Source organism: Plectropomus leopardus, chromosome 12, assembly GCF_008729295.1.
Source record: "Plectropomus leopardus isolate mb chromosome 12, YSFRI_Pleo_2.0, whole genome shotgun sequence".
Classification (NCBI taxonomy): domain Eukaryota; kingdom Metazoa; phylum Chordata; class Actinopteri; order Perciformes; family Serranidae; genus Plectropomus; species Plectropomus leopardus.
In genome coordinates this window covers 15,389,433-15,406,842 of record NC_056474.1, presented here as the reverse complement: position 1 = coordinate 15,406,842, position 17,410 = coordinate 15,389,433, and the positions used below count along the sequence as shown (strand labels likewise).

Sequence of the window (17,410 nt, the reverse complement as noted above, 5' to 3'; positions counted from 1 at the left end):
ATGACTCAATCACGGCTATCGTACAGCCCTGAGAGATGACATGTCAGTCAGTGTCATTGTGTAAAGGAAGGAAAATGTCTTTTACATCCAGACGCCTGCTGCCTCAGGTAATTTATCTTTTACCAAACCTCCTTTCCATTAGTACATTGTGTGCATGCTTTATGTACACGTCCTATGTCGCACATGATATGACAGCAGTAGAGAACTGGAAAAAGTAGAAAATGGAGGTGCAGCAAATATCAATAATTGTGGCAACACTCAGAAAAGACTAAATCTCCATCTAGGTAGCACTATCCTCTTTATGTTTTACTTTTTTTTCCATTAGAATTTGTGGTATATCTTGAGTAACTGGGTCATGATTTCTGGAAAACAACATTGCTGTTGAGTTTTTTAAATGTACTTTTTGGCACTTTGAGCACAAGAAAGCCAAGTGCCATATAGTTCCACTATACTGGAGAGAAGGCAGACAACTCAACAGATGATATCTGCAACTCAAACCAAAACAATCTAGACTGCTTAGTAGCATTACAGGTGAAAGACATTTTTTATGTTATTTTGTGGTGAACTGTCCCTTTAAACTGCATCTGCATCTAAATTAACGCAGCAAGAGAAAATCATACTAATTGCCTGAAAACTGCCCTGATATTTGGAGAGTAGCTAAATCTTGTCGGAAATACGAAGAATATGTACAAGGAGGAATATCAAAAAGACCATGTGTAAAATAATCTATCAACCAATTTTGGCATGGTGTATTAAAGGACAAATAAATATATATTTTTAATTCTTATTATTTTAGTTACTAAAAGTAATTTATGCACCAAATGTATCAAAGATTGGATTAAATTTGTAGTAGGAGTGGTGAAAAATATTGTTCTGCTCATGCAGAAATTTGCGTGGGCTGAACTAATGCATTCATCTTGAACCATGAAATCCAGGAAACGTCTCTGAGTTCACGAGATATGGGCCAAAATGTTAAGTGCTTCATAAAAAGCCATATGGCCACCAAAATCTGCCAAGTGGTTCTCGAAATATTCAGCAAATTAACAGACAAACTTAACATATGGGATGAAAAACCAACTACTTCAGCTTATACTAGTTAAAGTTATTAGGATGGACTCACCTCTTCCAGTGCTGTAATGTTGCAGCTTGTCACTGTACACCGCCTCCTTGGTGTATGCCCTTTTCCTGAGGGAGCGATGAATATTGAGAGAGTAAAAAAAGAGAGAGAAGAGAGACAGAGAGATGACAGGATGAAAGGAAGTGTAAACGAGGGCTTATTACTCTTCATGTTTCTCTGTATGGCCTGAAAATGACGTGGCTGAAATTGAATCAGTTGCAGAGGGTTAGCAATGGCAAATGAAGTTTATGAAAATGAGCTGATTTTTAATTAGACCTTGATAGGATCTCTCTGCTTTTCATCTGTCTCCTCTGCCTCGGCATCAAAAGAGCGCGGCCTGTTTGATGAACACTTTACTTGCTCAAAGTTGCACACAGCTCTGCAGAAAATTCGACTTTCATATATTTAAAGCAGAGCAAGATAGGAATGCGACAATGTGACTAACTGCTGCAAAATTAAATTGGCTTGACTTAAGTAAGTTAACAGGGCAAAGTAGTAGAATTATGGTCTCTGTGGAATTGAATATTCAATTTGAAGTATGTCAACTTGGCTTTCCTTTCAGTCAAAGTGATTGCTATTACTAAAAGCACTATGAGTTCATACATGGAGCTCACATGATGTATGTTTCAAAGTATGACCCAGGGATGTGGCTACTTCACTAACACTAAACGTCTCAAAAACATACTTTACTGGACGAGTTTCAGTATCAAAGAAGGTCAATGTCATTGTGGAATTTCAATTTGACATAATGTATTATATGCAGCATAGTCATATATGGTTAGATTCTGATTTGAAAAAAAGTGCAATCCATTACAATGTGACGGAAATCCATCTTCATGCTGTGTTGTCATCTGTCTTTCAATAGTTATTGACAAATGGAGGAGTGTGTGGGCCTTCTGTATTGTAAGCCTAGGTTATTATTAATATTTGCAACAGCTCCCCTCGAAGCTTTATGCTATGGCAAAAGTGGGATAGATTTCTTGCTACTGTCTTTTTAAGGAGAAAAACTTGGGAGCATGAAAAACAGAGTGGACAAACATAGCAATGCTGCCACTCACATTGCAGCAGTTTCTGCATCAATTGTGAGGGCCCCCCTAAATACACGGTATTTCACCTGGACATGGTGCTTTAGTGTCATACAGAGTGTTGTATCACCAACTTACACTGGGTTGGATTGGTTGCTTTTTGGATAGGCTGGCAAAATTGTAACCTAGAAAGTTGTATATCAACTTAATCTTAGCTTTAACTTTCAATTAAACATGCAGGGGACCTCAAACCTAACTTTAACTTTAAACAGGAATTTACAAAGATGAACACTAATATTTTCTCCTTATACTACTGGCACAGCTGTGACCATCACTAGACTTTCCTGCAGATTTTTAGTTGACTTTTACCTGACTACTGATTAGTTCTAAAATTGACCATCATACAATTATACTGGAAAATATTTACAAATAAACAGCGCTAAACATCACTAGCATTTAGACTGAATAAATTATGTCCAACCACAAAAATTCTACTCAGATGGCAGTCTGCCTTGTAAACCTATTTGAACATCTATTGATGCAGGGTACTGCACTGACATCAGAACACAGACCATCAATTTCCATTTACATAGATATGAGACCAAATATACAAATAATACAAAAACATATATATCTCAATTTGCCTTCATACTTGACATTCATCAAATCAACTGGTCTCGTATTGTATGTGTGTATATGGGCTGTACCTGACTCAAACAAATCAGATTTGGCAGTTCAGTATGACTATTCAACAATTTTGTTTTCCATATGCAGTTTTAAAGTTTGAATGGGCTCTGTGGGACATTCAGTGTGACAGTGTATATAATATAGTAAACAAGCTAACAGGGCTGAAGACAAATTGCAAATGTGCAACATTATTTTTTTACAGACACTAGAAACAAAAGCCAGATACTGCAAGCAATCTCAGTCAACTGACGGGTCTCCGACTGATAATTCAAATCTCTGACTTTAAGCAGCAGCCCTAGTATGTATTATTCATTGAAGTTTGCCTAATTTTATAAGCTTTACGTATAAAAACCTGCCCATACTTTGCCTCTAATTCCAACTTCTCATTTTCATCAGAGCACAAAGGTGCATGCAGGTTATCATATAAAGTATGAACGCGTGCTCAGAGCAGGGGCTGAGAAAGTCATGGAGCTTGGCGTGCATTACTGCATCCAGCGAAACCACATCCATCCGGGTGAAATAACAAGCTTTAGGAAGTACCTTGTTGCAAAGGACAGAAAAATGAAATGTGGTTACCTGCTGCAAACGATGGAGATAGCAACAAGGGAAACAATAAAGACCACTCCTGCAGCCGCTGACCCCGCAATCAGAGGAAGCTGCTCCCTCAGCTCAGACTTGAAGTCATCTGTGTTGCAAAAAGAGAAAGGCAGAAGTTCAGACATTAAGAGTAGCTTAGGTAGTGCTTAAGGAGCATAACTGTGTTTATTTTGGAGGTGTGTATGTGTGTGTGTTTGGGAGGCAAAGGGAGCAGAAAAGGGAGAGCAGAATGGTTGGACTGGGTGTACTGATGGATAAAGAAAACATATAGATCTCTCTGCTGAGGGGTGCTGACTGAAATCCGGCGAGCTTTAGCAAGACTGACTGACAGGTTGTGTTTGATAAACCTGGAGAGAGACAGAGAGACAGAGAGTGACAGAGAAGCATAAAGCTGATGGTGAGACAGAGTGAGGGGCGCCTCTCAGCTTTCAGTGCCGCAATACCTGTCAGAGACGAGCGGACAAGAGAGTGCACCTTGGAATGTTGTTTCTCAGGTGTTGAAAAGGAAAGTCATCTACTGCCAATCACACATGCAGCCCAAACATGTTTTTTGCACATAGCCGGGCATGGTGGTGGTTCAGAGGCGGCTTAAATGCCTAAAAACCCGACACAGCAGAATCCTCGGTTATCTTTTTGTGTGCCTGTCTTCCCGCGACTCTGGCACCAGCAAACACTGTAGTTAAAGCAATGCACGATTTAGCATGCTGCAGGCAAATCAGCAGCTTCTAAATCCAATCCCCCGTGTAGAATGGGCCTATTGGATTAAAGTGATAAAGGGAGAACTAATGCATCTTCGAAGCAGCGTGAGAGCTGGGATATATGAGGAAACTCAATGTGACAGGAATTGCTCACTCTTTTAACTTGTACATTTATCAAGTGTGTTTCAAGCAAACAGTGTGAATGATGTTCCGGCTTCTCAAGCTTCCAGGCAGTCTTCCTGTTCTCTTTTGATGCATATTAGGCATGAGGGGTCCAGATAAATCTCCCCTTCACCCATATGAGAATAGTGATTTTCCCTGACAGCCAGAAATCACACAGCTACCTGTTCTTGTGGTAAATAGGCTCCTATTACAATCAGTTAGTTAGCAGGGCCTCAGCCTATTACAGAACTGGAGAACTGTAACATCAGTAACCCTACTGATGAACCAATCAACTCTTTTTCATCACATCTGTCAATCACATCTGCGCTGCTTGAAGGTGTGTGTGTGTTTGTGTATGTGAGAGAGGCAAAAGGACACCTTGTGGAGGTGTATGAAAACGTGGTGACAGGAAAACAAAAGGGATTATATGTTTTGAGACGTGGAGGAAGAGCGGTGGTTGAGTGGCGAGGTGGTGCCTAAATGAGATGGAGGAGCGACTTGACAGGGGGAAGGGGAAACCTGCAGAGGGGCAGGAGGTGGAGCTGTGGGTATGATTGTCAGCAGTTCTCTAGCGTCTGCTGCTGCTGCTAATTGCCCTGACGAATGTCGTGCCATGGCAGCGAGCCAACGGATGAACTGTAAACAGTGCGAACGAGCGCGAGGCGCATGCATGCGTTTGAGGGGAAGATAATTTGTGACCGTGAGGGCGATGCAAAGGGGCCGTGACTGTGCCACTACATCTGCTCTGAACGGGTAAATAGCCACAATGATCACCTTCATCATCATTATTATTATCCCTCCGATCTTACCCTCCCTTAAGATCATCACTGTCTTATTCATCGTTACCATTTTCATTAACGGAATTAAATGTGTAAAAGTCACGCCTGTCTTTGATACATTAAGAGCTTTGGTTACATGTGCAGTGCCAGACCAAGCAGATTCAGTTGCCTGCACAGTAAAGAAATACAGTATATGCAAATTTTGTCATCTTCCTTTTTTCTTACTGTACCCCAGATCGCTTTTCATTTTCTCTTATTCTAACAGTCTCCACATACACTTCACCTCCCCATCAGTGATCTAACACCTGGTTCTTCAACAGGGAGGCTGGGACCCCTTGGGAGTCCTCAGGGTTACTGAAGGTGGGGACGCCAAAGTATTGTTTGCTACGTTTTTTGAAAGGTTTTTAATTCCTTCTCAAAAATTAATCTTTGATCTTTGTGAAAGTGGAGTTTCCGCTCTCAGATACAGGTCAAGTCTACAGCCTGAGGGAAATATAGCTTTCTGCTTGACAACTATAGAATGTAAAAATAATAGACAAAGCTACTGTCAATCATTGGTTTTTAGTAGTTTAGCATTTTGGTTGTCGCCATCTTGTAGTTCTTGAGCCAGAAGTCACCATATTTAGGTGGGAGGCTGGCACTATGGAGGAGTGATAGGTGGATCTGACTGAGAAGCCAAGGACATTATTGGCAGACAGCCTGTCACTCAAAGCAGCCAATCCTTAAATATGTGTAACTTTAAGCCTTAATAAAATGTAAATGGGTGAGTTACATAGAAATTCACCCCTTGAACAGTTGTTACGAATGTTAAAATTATCTTCAGAGACCTTTTTTTTTAAAGGCTGTTAAACATGTTTATTTCTGCTGTAAAGTTGGACATTTTGACACAGTTGCCTATCAGGACTCTTTCGGACTCTCTTTTGAAGCCAGCCTCAAGTGGCCATTCAACAAATTGCATTTGCGCTGTCTCTTTTTCAGGTAAGGGGTACTTGGCTTGAAAACCATCTGATCCCTGATCTTGCATGATCTGACTGTGATGATCATTCACTAGTGAACACATTAAGGTGAACTGCATTGCCAGAACTAGAGGCGGTATCCCTACTACAGACTGACCGTTAGATAATGTTTCCCTTAGGCTTAATTTTTTTCAAATTTCAGAGAGAAAAACAAAAGAACAGTTAGGGGAGAATTGTGGTGCCTCCTCTCTGGGTAATGCCCTATGCAGCCACCTATGTCGCTTATAGGAAGATCCACTACTGCACACATGCATAATACTAGTCAGGCAAAGCACAATGAGGCAGCACTTTGGCAAATCTTGTGAATGCCATCCATTCACATGTTTAATCCATCCAGACGGAATCATGCTGTGTTAATTTTAGCACTGACTTTACAGCCTGGCAAGTCTATGAAAAAGTATTACATGAAGAAGCGACACGCAACGCCACCACCGCCAACCCTACACACACACACACACACACACACACATACCTCCTTGCACTTCCACTAATAAACTTAGTTCCACAACCTTGCCAGTGGAGCAGGTGTTTCAGCTCCTCTTCAGCCCCTTTCCCTCTCCAACAATCCAGCCCCCCCATGGCAAAAAAATTAATCTCATCAACTACTAATCACAGCTATGCATTCTGGGACGGCTCTCCAGCAACAGAAGGGCCGGGTGAAAAACCAATTAGCTAAGCATTTTGGATCAAGCACAGTTAGTTGCACAAACAAAAGACACTCAGCGTTCTACATATTCAAAGAACCCACACACGCACACACACACACTTGAACCTGACCGTGAAGGAAATTAATTTAGCTGTAGAAATAGAAGTGCAATCAAACATTACGGTTCCCCTCTAGCTCACCTACTAATAATAATGCAACAACAAATACAAAGAGCGACAAGAGTGTTAGAAAGAGTTAGGGCGTATGAGTGTGTGTGTGTGTGCGCGTGTGTGTGTGTGTGTGAGACAGAGAGAGAGACACAGAGGGATAGAGAGAGACGGAGTGAGCTGTTTCTCCTGGCTCGGCAATCCTTACCATCTGTGAGGGTTTGGAAGCACATCTTGCTGCTGTATTTGCCAAAGCCAGCCACAGTCCTCGCGCGCACCTGTACCACGTAGACTGTCCCCGGCCTGAGGCCCTCCACGCGTGCAGTGTTAGTTTGGCTTCGCAGGATGGTGGAGTTAATCTCTGCATGGTCCTAAAAGGAGCAACAGACACACCAGGAGCAAGTGACTTAGAGAGAAGATGTCAGCGGGAAATTGTTTAACTGCACAGTTAAGAAATCTGGTGAAATGAGATACAGTGGTGGTAGCAGGAGTTTGGCAGTGAGAGAACAACAAGAAATATTAAGCGTAGTATATTCAGGAAATAATACTTAGAAAGTGGAGCAAATTTCGAGAAAATCAGTTCAGGTTGTGTAGTTGTTGTAAATCAGAGTTACAGGAAATGTAACTTAAACAACACTGACAGAGGATGGATGGAAACAGTAGATAGAGAAAAATAGATAAACAGAGGAGACAGAACGGAGTTAAGGGTAGTAAAGCTCTCCTAAAAATTATGTCTTAAAGGTCCATTTAAACAGCAAGAGATGATGCATTTTTCTTCCAGTTTTTAATAAGGCTTTGGTCAATTTGAACTTCAAATACACACACACACACACACACACACACACACACACACACACACACACACATCCACCATCCACACACATGCCATAATTCCCACTCATATGGTAACACACGTACAATATGTTAATTAAAGACAATCATTTCTTGCAAATTACAAAGAGCAATAGCTGCGCCTGAACAGTAATAGAATAGCATTGCATATTTGTCTCCTCAGATGTGCTTTATGAGGCAGTTTAATTACTGCAAGAAGTTTGACATTACATCCTCTTGTTTTGTTATTTGAAGTAGGTTGCCTTTTAAAGACAACGGCAGGCCAGTTCCACCCACAGAAAAGATTTTATTTTTTCATTAAAGGGAATGCTATAAAAATCGGTGCTGTGTGTAACATTCTATCTCGGCGCATGCTCACTTTTTGTAGCTGACTATCTGTTAATATCATCTCAAAAGTGGTTTTCTCGCATGCATGTGTGCGTAGCCGTCCGTTATGCAAATGACCGTGGGTCCTGCCCTCCAGATCCTGTATCTCTGTCTTTTTCTCTCCAGGCTCAAGAGAGCCAGTCAGGCAGTCGGCTGCAGTGTAGTTTGGGGCTTGCTGGAGGTATCTGATACAGTGGATCAGTAATTACTTAGGCCTGTCACCTTCCCATAACCCAGAGTGAATATGACAGCCAGAAAATAAGACTGCACCTACACTACACCCACCACTGCAGGCTGCTGATAGCTAGATGCAGACTTACTGTAGAGCGGGGGGGGGGGGCAGTTGAAAGTGAAGGGACAGAATTCTCGGTGTCAGTAAAACGCTTGGTAAACACACTGTTGTTTAATGCTGGGCTGCTCTTATAATACATGTGTGACTGAGAAAATATGAATAACAAACCTGAGTGTGGAGTGGGAAAGGAAGATAGGCGAGTAGGAAGCGAGGGAGGGAGGGAGGAGGAAGATGATGGCAGGAAGCGATAAGAAACTCTAGGCAGAAGCAACCCACATCGAAATCATTATCCAATCTGATTGGTGTAATTGAATCATTCGGTTGCTCCGTCATTGAGCAGACGGAGCAACCCCACATAATGATTTGTGCAATCACATTAGCTCTTATTGGACACTCTGGGCTTGATGAAGACAAATGTTTGGGCTTGGGATGGGAGAGCATCACACCAGCAGGCTTTCGTTCTATTTCTGAGAGGAAAGAGATGTTTATAAATGGAATGCTGGATGTAACTGGGTTTAGAGAGTTTAATCATCTTGTGGACCTTTTGTCCAGGAGATCACACAATCTGTCATCTCTCCGATGTGCTGCATACAAATACTTCTGAAATTTGACTTTTGAGAGGCAGCTTGTGCATTTTGAAAGAGCTGCAGAAGACATGAAGCCCCCTGAGAGACCATAGCCATGGTCACCTATTCATCTGGTATAAGACATGGTTGAGTGCACACGGACCATTTGGGGTCAGGAGCTGCCGACTCCTGCTATCAGTCTTCCTGCATTTCTCAGGACCACACCCCCATCTGTTGAGTTTGAATGGAGGACAGGTGAGTAGACAGATGGCAAACCTCCAATGGGAGGGAGAATCCCTTGAGGGAGCACCAGTTAGGAATGGCCCTTTCATGCTGCCAGTCAAATAGGGATTATGTGACACACACATACACACATTCACACCCACATCTGCCACTTAAAAATGAGCTGGCATTTGGCACTCCAGCAGGTTAGGGGATAGCCAATAAAAGGCCATGCCAGGAGGGACTTCCAGCCACGAGAGGTCCTCTCCTGCTGCCAGTCAAATGGGGATTATGAGGACCACACCCTAACTTGCTAAATAAAGACAGAGCTGCAGGTGGGGAGGCAGATGGCAGAGCAGCCAATCAAAAGCATTGCCAGGGGTGACAGACAGGAAGCGCCGCAGGGAGTTTGGGCTCTGCAGCATTCAGTAAAATCACTGAGACAAACTTAGCAAGAAGTCTTCCTAATACATATTGTTTATTGGTTGCTTTCTCAAGATGTGCAATAACCACCTTAAACTACCACTTGGACGTGGAACCACATTGAGAACCGATGCTGGACTGTTTAATTGGACCCATTTTAAAGGATCGACTACATTTGCGGGATGTACTCCATTAGCACTGGATCTATTATAATCATATTGCTGGATTGCTGGAAGTCCAATATTTTTTTTCTTCTTGTTAAACGTTCAATTCATTTTTTTGGTAATTGTCAATTTCCTACCAATTACCATTGCACTGCCTGCAGAGGGGAGATCTCTCTTTGAATTTCCTTTCTGCCACTTTCTGCCATCTCCCACTTATTTTGTGAGGTTTATTTTTTTGGGGAGGGGGGGTTCAAGTCAAAAATCATTACTGTTGTGGGCCTGTATGGTGTGTGTGTGTGTGTGTGTGACTGCGCACACGGGCGCGTACGTGTGTGCATGCGTGGATCGGTTTTTCAAAAAATGCCAACCACCCAAAATGGACAGCATGGCCACTTGGCTCAAAGACAGGCATGGTGTCTACCATGTGTCCTCTTCACAGGCTCACACACATGCACACATGCACACATGCATGCACACACACACACACACACACACACACACACACACACACACAACACACACACACACACACACACACACACACACACACACACACACACAAAGAAAGGGAGGAGGGGTATGTATGAGGGAGAACAATCTAATATTATGTTTGTAAATTGGAAATGAAAGAAATAACTCCCTCCAATTAATGTTAAAATTAAAATATATTGCCTGAGGTAAAAAAAAAAAGAAAGAAAGGAGGGGAAAGATAGGCTAACAATTTAAATCTTAGAGACTAGATGGGTTTTATTACTAAATGCTAAAATGATACTAAAATGATTACCTCATGAATTCTAATCTAAAATGAAAATGGTAATTATTTTGTATGGAAATACAATGGCGATAACATCTGATATTAAAGACCATTTAAGCTTCTTAATCGTTTTCGGAAATAAAGAAACTAAAATAATGCAAAAAACATTTAATTGCCAAACGACAACAAAATAAAAGATTTTCCTCTCATTCTAATTCTGCAAGGCCAACGGCTAAACACTAGCGAGCACGGTTAGAGAGAAGTGGGAAGGATCATATTATCTATAGAATCATTTGAAGGGAAATGTATTTGCTCCAGCATTTTCTGTTAGTTTTTCTTGTTCTTTGCAGCCACCTCCTTTTTGAGATGACTCTTTGTATGCGTTTGGTTCACCTGGAGACTAACAAGGAGGCCTGAGTGAGCGAGGTGGGAGACAAACAAAGAGGCAGAGAAGAAGGGAGTCTGAAGGAGGAAATGTGAATACCCTTGCAGGGGGACCGAGGGAGGAGTGCCGCACAAGTCCTGCTTTTCAGAGGTTCCATTAAAAATCTAAACTTGTCTGTGCAACATCTGTGTGTCCCTACAAAAGTGTTGTGGTTGACTCTGAAGGCTGGCAGGGAGAGAAGAAAAGAATAATAAATACTTTCTTCTGGCTTCTCTTCTGAGGAATTGCTAATTGTATGTAAAGTACGAGGGGGATTTCAGAGTGCCAAAATTGCAGATGGTGCTACGGTCAGTACCCTGCAGAACCCGATGATACGCTGTAAACTTGGATTTGCTCTTGAATTTCTCACATTGTTGCATGACAGCACTGCTGCCGTCCAGAGGGGATACACCTGAACTAGTGCTGACACTCACACACAGCCACTGACACAAGTTCACAGACTCATGCACACACCAACACACACAACTCCATCAGTAACCAGAGCCAGTGGCTGCTCTGCTCCAGCCTTAATGGAAGGCCTGACCTCCGCTATGCTGAGTTATTTCCACCCTCCCCAAATTTTCAGGCAACCAGAGTAAAAAAGGGAAGAAGAAAAATGGAGAGACCGGGAGCATGGAATTCTACTTTTACTCTGAAAACCTTTAATTCATTTCATCTTGCTTGCCAATTTTTAGGGTCTCAGTACCACTTACTCTGTAATGAGGAGGTGGGTTGAAGAAGGGAGTGAAGCATGTTGAGAGAACAGCCTTCAGCACTCACTTCAGCACACTCAACCGTTTCCTTCATGTGACTACAGCCCAAACTGCCACTGCACTGCAGCATATTTCTTCTGTTTACCTTGCAATTGGTACACGAAAGACAGTGGTAACTTTCCCAAGATGTAAAATCCTGTCTGTGAGTATTACAGGCTGTTTGATGCCTGTGTTTTGGTGCCTCATAAGCCTTTAAACACATTAAACTGTTACTCAAACTGGACTTTCTGGATCTTGTTTCATTGTCTCACTGGTAGTTTAAACAACACACCCACACTGCCCCAGCCTCCTAAAAAGGACTGTTTTTGGTCTTAATCACTGCTAGATAAACAAAACAATGAAATTAAGTCACAGAACAGCATCGGCTAAGATGCATCTGTAAAATAGTAGCCACAGTTGTAGCTGCAAGTTCTGTGATGCACACTGATCATAAAAATAAAGCTGTATCGGTGAAATATTTCTGTGCCACTCATGTATATGGATGTGCCTATGTGCGAGTGAATAGGGCACCATCTTCAAACATGGCATCCAGTTCTTAATGATGCATCCATGTTTACATCCCAAAAGGACATTCAAAAGTTCCAAACTATCTGTGGACCTTTGTCCCATGACAACTCTAAATTGTATTACTTACTGTCTTCTATGAACTGTCAAATCAAGACAGATGTACCACAAAAATAATACGGAGGAAAACATAAAGTTACTGAAATGACCAGAATAACCACCTTACGGTTGTATTCCTTCATCAACCAGTCGAGTTGCAGTTTATATCACGTCTGTCTAGACTCATACAGTATGTAAACATGACAATACTTCAAATATAGATGATGCTGCAAAGAAATAACAAATTTCAAAACGTAAATGGTGGCTTTGACTTTTGATCACCAAATTCTAATCTGCTTATTGTTGAGTCTGATTGGACGTTTGTGCCAAATGTAAGGAAATTCCCTCAAAGCACTTATGGGATATTGCGTTCACCTGAACAGGATGTGACCTTGACTTTTGACTACCACCATCTAATTAGTAAATCTTTCAGTTAGTGGATGATTGTGCCAAATTTAAAGAAAATTTAAAGAAATTCCCTTAAGGCATTTTTGAGATATCACGTTTTGGAGATGGATGTAAAACCTGAAAATATAATTTATTTGGCCACAGCTTTTGTAGACATGGATGCCAAAAAAAAAAAGAAAAAGAAAAAAAAGTGGAATATTCTTTTATGATTACCCTGAGATATTACTCAACACAGAGTGTGACAATGCCATGCTGCTGGAGGAGTTGCTTTTGTAAATGGGAATGGGGGACCTTCTGTGAGATGAAGTGTACAGAGAGACAGCTCTCTGCTGTGCTAAGGACTAGCTGACTGTGCCAGGCACACTGAGACAATCAACTCCAGAACCATAACAGTGTGACTACTCTAAGATTAATACAGGCATTGGTGAGATGCATAAAAAAGAACATGAACATAGCAAGGCCATTTTTATATAAAAAGTCAATTTTATGACTGTATTATGCAGCCTATAAGTTACCCATAGCGCTGGGTAAAGCTGGGAACGTGTGATAGACATGGTGAGAAACATCCCTCCATAATTGCCTTTTATGACTAAAAGGCCATATCATCACTTTACGGCTGCGTGAAACTTCCAGATTTTCTGGACCTCTCAAGCATTCAGAGAATCAGTGGAGAGCTGGCAGGACTGACCTCGCTGGAATGCAGTTTAATTCCCTGCTTCATATGCAACAAGAAGGCTAAACATGCATGTAAGTAACCCAAGCCAAAGTGTGTGTCACTGAGAATTTATGCCGATTTTTCATCATGCCTGTGTATAATAAATCTTAACTGGTATGGAAATTACACACATGGCATTTAATTTGCCACCATCTGTTTTTTTTTCTTCTGAGGGTTGGTGCTTAATCAGGCACCAAAACACATCAGCAGTGACACTTTGGACAGCAGTGGCTGGCTGAGGGAAAGTCTGTTTAGAGCCTATAAAAAGCCTCGTCAGATCCAAAATACAGAGTGTCAAGGGAGGCCCACCAGTGTGGCAATCTCATCTTCACAGCTGAGTGTGCCCACAAAGCAATCACTCTGACTCACCCTCTGTGTCTTACGCACACTCACATGTTGGTGCAGTTTCTTGATACGGGGGGATATGAGCGTACAATAAGACAGAGGGAGACAGCGTAGAGCAAAACCTCTCCGTCACCTGTATCATCCCAGTGCAATTAGCAATCTTGTCCTCGTTAATTCACTAATTTGTGATTGCACCGTGCTCATCTATTTGTGTGAAGACATGCTACATAAACATCAATAGGATTAGGTTTCATTGATATTCATGAGCTAATGGGAGGCTGTATTAGTGTTATTTACACGACACTAAGCTGTCTGGCAGATAAGGTTTCTCAGGGCTATGGCAATCGGATTCAATTTCATGACCTGTGCAATGCCAGAGGGGGAAACAGCGAGCAATGCAGCTATTATTGGATAACTGAGTTTCCAACTGCAAACATAATTTAAAAACATGATTGTTGTTCTCTCCGATAGAAAATGCTTAATGTGACAAACACTATTCTAAGGTGGAGCTGTGAATATTGATCCACCAACCTTAGCCAAAATGAGTTTGTCTGAAATAAATAACTCAACAGAAAAAGAAAAAACATTTATAAAACTCTATTGATTTTTGTCTTTTTATGTGGAAAGCAGAACATGGGTAAAGGTGCACCAAGTCTCGCAAAAGTCTCAGCTTAAGATGACAAAGACTTGGGGAAAAATCTTGCATGACCAACCTTGCTATAACTATCGATCAGCTTTAGGAGGACAAACAAGGGCCCAAACAAAAAGCTAGAGTCTCCGATCTCTGGGTATCATTATGTCCAAGGGCCTTGGGAAAAGCCTACAGGTCAATACTGGTAGCAGCATAGGCGCTGTGGGGTAGGGCTGGCGACTTAATAAAGCAGACGTATTGTGTGTGAGCAGACGGGTCGATGTGACTCCCCCCAGACGCAATGCATTTTCACAGCGGGACAGGTTGCTGCACTGTGCAGAGTGGGCCTGGAGCAGAGGTCAACCTATTCACTTCATCAGCAGCAGAAACCAAAGAACAGTGGGAGAGATGGAGTGAACACAGTGAAAGAACATATTATCAACCCAGGGGACTCTGCTGACTGATATCTGGGACAGCTCAGATTTTTGGAGGGACTTTACATGCAGTTTGTTATGCATGTGTAGAGTAAGAAACAACACCTACTATCTGAGATAGCGCTGGCACTTCACACAGACAAGCATACACTTAAGGGATACACTAAGTTACATCAGTTTTGCCTGATATTTGCCTTGTTTACTGCCATCAAAGACCTATCGACAAATACTCTGAAATTCACCCATAGCAATGGCCAATGCTTATATGTTATGTCAAATCGACTATACAGGAGCTACAAAGCAGGGCTCGAGACAAACAGCATCCCGATGAGAAGAGATGAACACGAAGGGATGCAGTTAAACTATCCACATGACAAAGAAAACACTCTGCTATTTCCCTTCTAATGGTAAATTGTGAACAACAAATCTGTGCTGACGTTGGCATGAGATCTAGTTAAGATCAACGGTTAGCAGCCAGGTGGCCGAAATTTACAGCTGACGAAGGCTACAATAATACTGCATTTCATTTACAACTGAAGTAGGAGGTCGGAGCTGGGAATGACGTCACACCGGAGTTGATCACTTTCTAGCACAAGTCGGTAAAGCAAGATGCTGTTAGTAATACCAGTTAATAAGAAGGCATTGCATTATATTTTGCAAACAAAAACACTGTAGCAACATGTCCACAGATAGAAGTTATATAGGACTATGTGTATGACTCTTTTAATGAGACACAAATAAGACACAAATGCTTCACTACTTGATACACAGAGCAGCAGGTTAGTGAGGTTTCTTTGACTTTATCCGTTATAAATCCAACTATAGGGGGTGTTTCTGTTTAAATGTTTGCCTGGGAACCTGGAAATTCTGACTTTCCAGTGCAAATGGAACACACCATGCTTTACATTATGATGCGTACATGCTCTATTCAGGAAAAATCCGCATTGGGCAAAGTTAAGCTATAATGTTATGAAGATGTGTTAAACTTAATCTTGTAAAATTTTGTTTTTGGTGAGAAACTTGATCAAATACAGTTATTTGATTGAGAAATGTGGTGATATTTTCACATATATACAATATTGATGTAATACAAATACAAAAATTGATGTAAGATAGGAAATTCTGATATTTAAATTATGGTAAAAAAGGATTTGGAGCTGTTTTTTTATGTAGTTTATGTGGAAAAAGGTTGTATATTTGATGAATTCGTATGGCTGAATTTGCACTCATTTATAGAAAGTTCAATGAAACAATTGTTTTCATGATGAAGATTTCTTCACAGGAATAAATTACAACAAAAACAAAACAAACACTGGTATCAGTTGTCTTATCTTACCTTCTCATAGTAGCGCAGCTCATAGTCCAGGATGATTCCATTGGGCTGCTCTGGCTGTGGCCATGACAGTGTGAAGCTGTTCATGGTGGAGCTGATCTGGTGCATGATGGGAACTATGGAGGGAGCTGTGGTGCACAGAAAGAGTAACATAAAATCAGTAAATTTATAGAATTACATTGATTGTACATTTCAATCCAAACTACTTGAATGATATGAGAATGCATTTATTTCCAGATGAAGTAAGGCTTGGCTATATTCCTTAAGCCAGTAGGTGAAAGCGCCAGTCTGTTAATGTTAACCTAAAATATAAACATGTGGAACTGTGGCCTTTTGCAGCCATATTGATTCACTACTCTAGATTCAAAACAGCCAGCTGTGGTGCAACCATTTCATTATCTGCCTCATATTCAGACATATTTTAGGACAGCTACTTTTAGTTGGAATATTATCCACACTAATAATTCCAGGAAGGATTGTGCACTTTTTTACCATAGTGTACAAGGCATGTCATCCAATGTGTGTAGCTAGAACAGAGCATTATCAGTTATCAGTACTTGGCACAGAATCCAAGTTTAAACAACTGCCACTCTCATCAGGACCCAGGTAGCCAGCTGAGTCAGGCCGATTAGAGCTTCACTCAGCCATATTCTGGCACGGCAGGACCAAATATGTGCCGGCTTTGGCCAAAATAAGGCTGCCAGATCTGGCAAAGATTTGAGGGTGTGGATTTGGGCTGAGTGTCAGCTCCAGTTAGCAGGACTCCGGCTACCTTTGCGCCAGAATTGTCAGTCATCACAAGTCTGGCGAGAGTCCAGCTACCAATCGTGTTGGATTTAGTTCACTGTTGGCCACTTGGGCGGAATGTATGAGCACTAAATGTGGCATCCACAGGAAGCATCGGAGGCAGTAATTAAGTTCCAAAACTATTAAAATCCTCAAAAGTGAAAGTTGGGCTGCATTTTAAATTTGAAACAAAGGTCTGCGTATGGTTGTGCTTAATAATAGGATGTACTGCTGTTTAATACTGACTGACATTGTTTTTTTTAATTTTGATTAAGAAAGGGAAACAAGTTAGTTCCAGTTTGTTTGGAAATGTAAGTGCCTAATGTACTGTAAAATGCATTTTTTGAAGTAATTCATGCAGTCATGTAAATAGCTTAACTAGGCTTTTGTGTTATACCATGATTCTGCACAAATAAATGCAGTAG

At 41.4% G+C, this 17,410-nt stretch overlaps 1 protein-coding gene across 3 annotated transcripts in view; it reads right to left on the bottom strand.

Moving 5' to 3' along the window:
• The window catches only part of LOC121950962 (ephrin type-B receptor 1-B), a 195,700-nt gene that overhangs the window by 37,394 nt on the left and 140,896 nt on the right, over positions 1–17,410 (bottom strand). For all 3 annotated transcript variants that reach the window (XM_042497107.1, XM_042497106.1, XM_042497108.1), the window contains exons 6-9: positions 16,203–16,327; positions 7,103–7,265; positions 3,406–3,514; positions 1,121–1,185 (exon numbers count right to left, since the gene is read on the bottom strand). In XM_042497107.1, the coding sequence (XP_042353041.1) occupies positions 1,121–1,185; positions 3,406–3,514; positions 7,103–7,265; positions 16,203–16,327 (462 nt within the window). The remainder of the gene's footprint in view (positions 1–1,120; positions 1,186–3,405; positions 3,515–7,102; positions 7,266–16,202; positions 16,328–17,410) is intronic.